Source organism: Trichechus manatus, unplaced genomic scaffold (assembly GCF_000243295.1).
Source record: "Trichechus manatus latirostris isolate Lorelei unplaced genomic scaffold, TriManLat1.0 scaffold00111, whole genome shotgun sequence".
Lineage (NCBI taxonomy): Eukaryota > Metazoa > Chordata > Mammalia > Sirenia > Trichechidae > Trichechus > Trichechus manatus.
In genome coordinates, this window is record NW_004444047.1 from 8,807,098 (window position 1) to 8,816,090 (window position 8,993).

General features: G+C 45.6%; 1 protein-coding gene across 2 annotated transcripts in view; it reads left to right on the plus strand.

Annotated features, from left to right (window-relative positions):
* Window positions 1-1,646: 1,646 nt before the first annotated feature.
* The window catches only part of STX18 (syntaxin 18), a 136,418-nt gene continuing 129,071 nt past the window's right edge, over window positions 1,647-8,993 (plus strand). Inside the window, exon 1 of one of the 2 annotated variants that reach the window (XM_004383539.3) lies at window positions 1,647-1,896. In XM_004383539.3, the coding sequence (XP_004383596.1) occupies window positions 1,729-1,896 (168 nt within the window). In that variant the 5' untranslated portion in view covers window positions 1,647-1,728. The remainder of the gene's footprint in view (window positions 1,897-8,993) is intronic. The other variant, XM_023737993.1, reaches the window with a different exon arrangement.

Below are 8,993 nucleotides of genomic sequence, written 5' to 3' on the forward strand. Positions count from 1 at the left end.
GTGGGGTTGTTAACCAATGTCATAAAACAATATGTGTACTGACTGTTTAATGAGAAACTATTTGTTCTGTAAACCTTCACCTAAAGCACAATAAAAAAAAAAAAAGAAAAGATTTAGCCGATAGTTGACCTTCTGTTCTTCTCCCTCCTCTTCTCTTTATAAACCTCCTCGTAATTTGTTTATTTTTGTTGTAGGGAAAAAACATTGCAAAGTTTAGTAAAGCAAAAAGAAAAGTTTTATTCGGTATCTATTCAAAGAGGCAAAAGTAAAAAGCAGACAAGCACGCTGCTAGAGCCATGCCTTTGTTATCTACTGTGCTGTAACAGAAATAACCACAAGCGGGTGGCTTTAACAAGCAGAAATTTATTTTTTCGAAGTTTAGGAGGACAGAAGTTTGAATTCAGGGTGCTGGCTCTATGGGAAGGTCCTTGTCTCCTTTCAACATCCGTGGGCCTGGCGTTCCTTGGAGCTCTCCACGTCTTGGCATCAATCTTCCTCTGGGTCTAGGAGGTTCTCAGCACTGCGACCCCGGGCCCAAAGAATGCTTTCTGCTCTGGCTGTTCTTTTTTGGTAGTTGTGAGGTCTCTCTTTTCTCTGCTTCTCTCTCCTCTTATGTCTTGTAAGATAAAAGGTGTGACTCCAGCAAGGGTGTGAGTTAAGTAACGGTTTGACTTAAGTAAAACTGTGACTCAAGATACACCCGACACTGATCCTGCCTCATTACCATATAGAGGTTAGGGTTTACAACACATCACAAAATGGAGGATAATTACATCAGATTACAAAATGGAGGCCAACCACACAATACTGGGAATCATGGCCTAGCCAAGTTGACAAATATTTTGGGGGACACAGTTCAATCCGTGACAGCTGACTTGCAATGTAAACAAATATGATGACTTGAGCTCCAGCGTGATGTCACAGGAGCCACTCATGCGTCCTTGTATCCAGCTGATACATTCCTACTCATCCTTCAAATCTCTGCGCAGGTGATACCTTCTCTGTCAGCCTCTTCCCCACCACAAATAATAAGGATGATAACGATAATAATAATGTTAACAGCAGCTAATATTTACTGGCCGCTTACTAGGAGCCATGAAAAAAGGAAAACACGTCCCACCCCTTAACTCAATTCTCACAGTAACACTGAGAAGGTGCTGGCTCCATTTTACCGATGAGGTGCTCTAACTCTGTCCCTTGGACACTGCTCTGTCCCAGCATTACGGCACACAGACAGTCACCGTGCACGCGCCTCTGTCCAGCACACTGTGACCCCTAGAGATCAAAGAACAAGCCTGTTTCGCCGCGGCGTCCCCCGTGATCCGTCTGGTCCGGGTTCAATCAGTGCGGGAGCCAAGAGAAAGGAATGAGGCTTCCGGCTTCCCGATCCTCTTGTCCGGAATCCACGCCCCCCAAAACAGCACACAGTGGCTCGAGGACCCAGGACCACTCCGCTCCGCCAAGCCCACCAGGTTTTCGCGGAGTAGAAAGGGGCGCAAGTGAATGCGTGCAAGACACCGCCGGGATCCGCCCCACGCGCGGGCCGGAGGCCGGAACCTTTCTCACCACTCCGCGGTAGGTCGGTGGAGGCCGGAACCTTTCTCTCCCCGCTGCCGTTGCTGGACGGAGGCATGGAAACGGGAAAGGTCCTCGCGCAGCCGGGCTCGCGCTGCGGTCGCCAGCTGCTGACGTGGGCGGACCCCTTGGGGGCCGTGGGTGCGGGTCGCTATGGCGGTGGACATCACACTGCTGTTCCGGGCCAGCGTCAAGACGGTGAAGACGCGGAACAAGGCGCTGGGAGTGGCGGTGGGCGGCGGGGCCGATGGCAGCCGCGACGAGCTGTTCCGCCGGAGCCCTCGGCCCAGGGGAGACTTCTCCGGCCGGGCCCGCGAAGTGGTGAGCTCGTTGCTATGGAAACAGCGGGCGGGAGGGGGGCAGATCTGCCACATGGATCCCTAGACCCCGAACCGCACCCTTTCCCGTAGGCACTGTGTCAAGGAAACGCCTGGAAAAAGTGGTCTCAAGCGGGAACAGGAGAGTTGGCTTCTGAGAGCCGACAGCTGTCTTGGGAAAGGAACACCCTTATTTTGGGGAATGGAGACGAATGTTGGGGAAATCAAGGAAGCTGGTTTCTCTTGGGCGGAAGGAGGCACTCGGCGTCCTCAGTCTGCAGAGTTCATGGGCTGCTTTGTGTGGTAATGAGTTCGCCGTCACTGCAGACTGGCACGCAGAGGAAACTCCCCCATAGTCCTTTGCTTCCCTGTGGCATCCCTGACCACACCGCAGTTGCCTCTTCTGATCCTCCTCCCTCTCATTAAGATCAAAGACTATGCCTCATTCAGCTGTCTCCTCCCCTCCCTTTGCCTCCTGCAGTAAGTAGGTAGGTTTGGGCACAAGGTAGAATTCAGTACTTCTTTTTTTTTTTTTTAAATTTATCGTGCTTTAGGTGAAAGTTTACAGAGAAAATTAATTTCTAATTAAACAATTAATACACATATTGTTTTGTGATATTGGTTGCCAATCTTCCCATGTGTGAACACTTTCTTCTTCTGGAGCTTGGGTTCCCATTTCCATTCATCCAGCTTTTCTGTCCCCTCCTGCCTTCTCGTCCTTGCCTCTGGGCTGGTGTGCCCATTTAGTCTCCTATACATGATTGAAGTAGTGTTTTATTGTTTGTCTTATAGGCCTGTCTAATCTTTGGCTGAAAGGTGAGAATTCAGTACTTCTTGGGACTGGTTTAGGATCATCTTTCACAAACACTCCATGTTCCAGTCATCCGAACTAGTTTCTGTTTGCTAAACACCACACGCTTTCCTTTATCTCTCTGAGCAGGGACCTTCTCCTTAACGGCAGCAATAGTGTTGGCTTCATCTCAGAATCCCCAATGCATGACTCATAGCATTGCTTAATAAATGTTTGTTGAGTGAATGAATGAACAGATGGTTGTCAGTCTTCTCCACTAAACAGTAAACTCTGTAAGAAGAGAGAGAATGTTTGCCTTGTTCACTTTTCTATCCTTGGCACCAAAAATGGATCTAGTTTTTGTGGGGTCTGAAGCTCATGAAGTTTTGTCTGCCCTGTTTAAAAATAAAAATATAAAATTACAGAAAAAATCAGGTTTAGAGCTTTGGAAAGTGTAAGCGAGGGGCCCTGAAGTTTAACGTTCTAATATTAACTTCACGGTAAATCCACTTTAGCTTGGCATGCAGTTCAATGCCTGGTACTCTGTAGACACTCAGGTATTTTTGAATCAATGTATGCATGCATGAACCAATGAATGGCAGTCTGTAGAGGATATTAAAACATTAGAAGAGGGATTAGACTAGATGAATACTTTTAGTCTGTTAACAAGCATCTATTAAGCGCCTGCCTTCTAACCAGCATTGTGTTAGGGTAACAAGATAGGAAAGAAGTGATGGAGGAGACAGACAGTGAACAAAATAAGTACCACAAAGCTTTGTAGGTGGTGGGATAGAAATATGTGTCAGGCACAGAGGAGAGTGTGATCAGTTCTACCTGCGGACCAGGAAAGGTTTTCGAGAGCCCATGATGCCTGGAAGAAATCTTGAAAGATCTGGTTCCTATTCAGACAGGTTGGGGAAGGGCATCTCAGGCTAAGAGAACAGTATGTGCAAAAGCGTGGAGGTAGGGAACAGCCTAACATAAGTTGGTTCAATTAGCGTTTGAGTGTGGCTGGATTTTGGGACACCCAGAAAAATTAGTCTGGAGGGGCAGGCAGGGGCGGATCTTGAAGGGCCTTGTATACCTCTCTGCTGAGTTTGAACTTTGTCCTATAGGCAGTCAGGTATTATGTGGTAGAAAGACACCTGAAAGGAGCCAGGAGACCAGGCTGTGGTCTTAACCCTGCAGTATTGGCCGCATGATGCTGCTGTTAAGCATTTTTATGACCTCAGTTTATTTACCTGTAAATGGCCGCTCATTTATGTTCTTGATAAAAGAAGACTTAAAAACTACACTGATCCCCTGTATATAACAGGTCAAGAGGGCTTCTCAGATTGAAGTGAGAGAAAGGGAAATCAAGACATTCTTCCTTCCCTTACCCCCAGTCTGGCCGAGGCCGTTCCTGGGTTCTTCTTGTGGAACTGTGGTTTGAAGATCGCTGTTTGGTTTTTGGAGGGCCCTTTCCGACTCTGAATGAGACACTGATGTTTCAGTGGTAGAATTCTTGCCTCCCTTGAGGGACACCTGGGTTTAATTCCTGGCCAATGCACCTCGTGTGCAGCCACCACCCATCTGTCAATGGAAGCTTGTCTGTTACTGTGATGCTGGATGTATTTCAGGAGAGGTTCCAGACTAAGATGGGCTAGGAAGAAAGGCCTGGTGATCTTCCAAAAATCAGCCAATGAAAAGCCCATGGATCACAATGGAACATTGTCCAGTCTGCAGCCAATCATGGGGATGGTGCAGGACTGGGCAGTGTTTCATTCCGTTGTGCATGGGGTTGCCCACAGTCGGAGCTACCTGGACGGCAGCTAAACATTCTGACTCTGAAATCACTGATACGTTAACACTGCTAATTTTGAGTCTTTCTCAGGAGTAGAGGATTTGGGAGTGGTAGGGGCAAGATTTACAGCCGCAGAAACTGTAGGGTCACTGTGAGTTGGCATCGACTTAATGGCAATGGGTTTGGTTTTTCTTTGAGGGGAAGAAGCATAGTTGGGTTGGCAAACCCTGTGGAGAGCTTGGTGATCACTCAGGCCTCAGGTCTTCCCCCGAGTGGTGAGAAATGCGCTTTAGGCCCTTGAACAGTTACAGGACCCGGGAGTGCTGAGCTCCCTGTCACTGGAGGTGTTTAACAGGATGACGGCTTATGAGAGATGTTTGAGAAGAACAGTGTGCATTTCTCAGAGGGTTATAATGCATGTCATTCAAAGTTCCAATTCTGATATTTAATGACACCACAGGGAGGTGTCAAGGCTTAGAGGTTCTGTTAAGTAGGGACAGGAGCTGTGTCATTCAGAGCCGCTGCCCCTCCTGCCGTAGGGAAAACTTGCACACTTTTGAGAATTTTGTTTTTATATTGCAGTTGCTTTTTGTGTTACCTCTTGTTCTTGCAACCATCCCTCCCGACCTCTCTCTCTCTGGCTCTCTCTCTCTTCCCCCCCGCACCTTGTGGAAAAATACAACTAGAATAGAGTGGGTGATGGGTATCCTGTGCCTTTACAACAATCAGATGTGTCAGAAGTCCAGCTGTTACTTTGTTTGGCCTGCTTCCTTGTACATCAAAGTCTGGTCAATAGTAGGAGCATATATTTTGGTTCAGGTTTAGCCCCCCCCCCCAACTAAGGAAATGTAACAAGTTACAGTAATGCCTTTTGTTAAGTGCCTTCACTGGATCATTAGTTACCCTTTTTGGATACATTTTACCTAGTTTAATTCCTGTTCTTTTGCACAAAACATAGGCCTCATGTCAGAATTCTCTCTCTGAATTGTTGCAGAGGTTTATATTAAGCTTAATAAAATTGCATTGAAACTTGATCTTGTTTTCCCACAGACTGGTTTCTTCTGCATTATTAAAAATAAATTTAACTTTTATGCTCAATTTTGCAAAATTTATATATATTGGATGCATGTCTACCCATTGCATTACAAACAGTCATGGCATTTCATACTTCTTTGGAGAAATTTATTTATTATCTGAATAACTCCAAATAATGATAAATACGTTACTTTGCAGTGGGAGCTTGATGAGTTAACTCATTTGGAATGTGTGGCTAATGAGGGTCATGGGATGGAGAAGAGAACTGGGACTCGAATTTAGAAGACTTGGATTCAAATGTGAGAACTTGGACAAGTCTTTTTAACTGAGTCTTAACTTCCATTTCTGTAAAGTGGGATGATAATTCTTTGCTTAACTCAGGCTAATTGTAAAGGCATAAGGAACCCACCCTTCCATATAGGCTGCAAACTGTATTCCCCAAACCACTTAGCTTTCTTGCACTTTCATTCCTTGCTTGTAAAAACCAAACCAAACCTGGTACCATTGAGCTGATTCCAACTGATAGCAACCCTATAGGGCAGACTAGAACCGTCCCATAGGGTTTCCTAGGCTGTGAGCTTTATGGAAGCAGACTGCCACATCTTTCTCCTGTGGAGCACCTGGTGGGTTCAAACCACTAGTTGTTCGGTTGGCAGCTGGGTGCTTTAACCACCATGCCACCAGGGCTCATTTGCTTGTAAGGGAGAACCAAGTAAGTGCATGAAACAATCAGTGAAATTCCTGTCCAGGTACCGATAGCACCTGGCAGAGCAGAAGTACTGTCTGCACTGATAAAAAACAGCAGCATTCCTGTGTCAAGGTGAAACTTTATCAGGGGTGGGAAATGATGTGGCAAGCATACAGCTATTTCTCTCTGTTCCTTTCTATGAACAGGGAAGCCAGTTTCCCAGCGAATCCTATAGCTCAGAGTCCTTTGCAACACTGTTGCCCGGGCAGCCATTACCAGTTGCTGGGATTGACCTTCGAGTTGAAATCTATTTGACATGCTACCTGACATAGAGTAAAAATAGAATCTATACACCTAATGTAGAACCATGGCCTTTTAAACTTAAAAATTCACTTAAAGGAATCTTGAGTTCATCTTGTTCAGGTTCTTCCTTTTACAGGTGAGAAAACTAAAGCCCAGGTAAGTGAAATGACTTGCCCAGAGTCATAGCAGCATAGGCCATAGGGTGGAGCCAGCTCTTTTGACCCCAGTTTTATGCTGTTTTTTGGCTTCTCTACATCCTCCTACCTTAAATTTCTGCTAATTTTTTTTTAAATCAGAAATTCTGTGGCTTTTAAATGTCAGTGAGTTTCTTCTTCTTGGGTTAATATTGAATTCATAACTGAATACTGACTGGAAATTGGGGCAGAAAGACCTGAATTTGAACACCTCTCACCTGCTGTAGGAACTTGGGCAAATTACTTAACCTCAGTTACCTCGTCTCTAAATAGGTTAATTAAAATAAAAAAAAAATTGCCGTCGAGTCGATTCCAGCTCATGGCCATCCCATGTCTTCCGGAGTGGAACTGCCCTCCATAGGTTTTCACTGGCAGTGATCTTTCCAAAGTAGATTGTCAGGCCTTTCTTCCTAGGTGCTTCTGGGTGGATTCAAACTGCCAGCCTTCTGGTTAGTAGCTGGGTACTTAACCATGTGCATCACCCAGGGATAGCAGCCTTAAAAGGTTGTTATGTAGGTAAAATGAGAAAAAGCATGCAAGTTCCTGCATTAGTCCAAATTCTTTTGGTTGCAAGTAATAGTAGCCTAATATCAACTAACTTGAGCGAAATGGAAATGCTTTGGCTCATATAACTGGGAAATCCGGGGGGTGGAGCTTCTTTCTCTAGTTCCCATAAACCTCCAGGAAAGGAATCTGGTTGATTTTGCTTGGATCTGGTGCCCTCCCCTTGTAGTAGTCGTTGTGACCAGAAGGGTAAGGTTCTTCAATTGGTCAGGTCATATGTCGATCTCACTGCGTGGCCAATAGCTGGATGGGATACTGTGAACCATGGGAAAGGGAGTGCTATGTCTAGGAACTGGGATACAAGGGATGTTGGGTAGACAAAATCAACAAAAAGCCCCTCACAGTGCCTGGCACAGTGCCTAATGTACCTGCACCTTACTTGCCTGATTGTCCTCACGTCTGTGGGAAATGGAAAACCTGTACTGTGGGAGTTCGTGCTAGGAGAAAGGAGCCTTGGTGGCACAGTGGTTAAGTGCCCGGCTGCTAAACGAAAGGTCAGCGGTTGGAACCCACCAGCTGCTTCATACGAGAAAGATGTGGCAGTCTGCTTCTGTAAAGATTACAGCCTTGGAAACCCTAAGGGGCAGTCCTACTTTGTCCTACAGGGTCGCTGTGAGTCGGAATTGACTCGATGGCAGCGGGTTTTTTGGTATTGGGAGGCTTTGGGTGTGGGGATGGGCCTAGAGATGCCTTATAGTGGCATCTCTTCCAGTACTGATTTATAAAGTTTATAGAGGCCAGGGAAAGCTACCACCCATGTACCCTAGAGCCCTGTAAGCAGCCGGACTGAGTGTCCAGAGGCAGCAGGGGCCCGTGAGAAGCCCTGAGCAGGCCACTACGAGAGCCCTAAGTCGGCAGGCCAGTACTCTTCCTGGGCCTCTTCCTGGAGAGCTTGAGCTAGTTGATCGCAGAGATTTCTTATTCGCTTATGTATAAGGTGATCGTGATCTTGAGTTGTAGGGGATTCTATTTTCAGATTAGATATACAGATGAGAAGAGATTTTGTTTTCCTTTCTTTGTGCCTTGCTTTGGTGACAGCTCAGTGTTAATTATTTATGTATTTTTATTTTGGTAGGAATTAATTATCTTGAGTTCCTGGCTGAAATCCACAGTTCTTACAGTGATCTGGTCCCTACTGCCTCTCTGATCTCATTTCCTCTCACCCTCACCTTCTTCACTATACTCCAGCTACTCTGGCCTCTTTGCTTTTCTCCAGGGCACCAGGCATGCTCCTACCTCAGGGCCTTTGCACCATTGCTCCCTCTGCCTGAAACACTTCCAGATGCCACATGGTTTGATCTCTTAGTTCCCTTCAGGTTTCTGCTCAAATGTTACCTCATGAGGCTTTCCATCACTGCCCTGTAGAAAGTACTGTGCTTTTTCTGTGGCATTCCCTTTACCCAGCTTTATACTTTGGTTCCTTAACATATCATGTATTCACTTGTTTATTGTTTATCCACTAGAACATATGCTTCATGAAAACAGACTTTGTGTTGTCCACCACTGAATCCATAGCTTCTGCAACAGTACCAGGGATTTAGATACTCAATAAATATTTTCTTTTTTTCTTAATTGTATTTTAGATGAAAGTTTACAGAACAAATAGTTTCTCATTAAACAGTCATTACACATATTGTTTTATGACATTGGTTAACAACCCCACGACATGTCAACACTCTCCCTTCTTGACCTTGAAGGACCTTTTTTTTTTTTTTTGGTGAAAATATACATAGCCGAAGATACA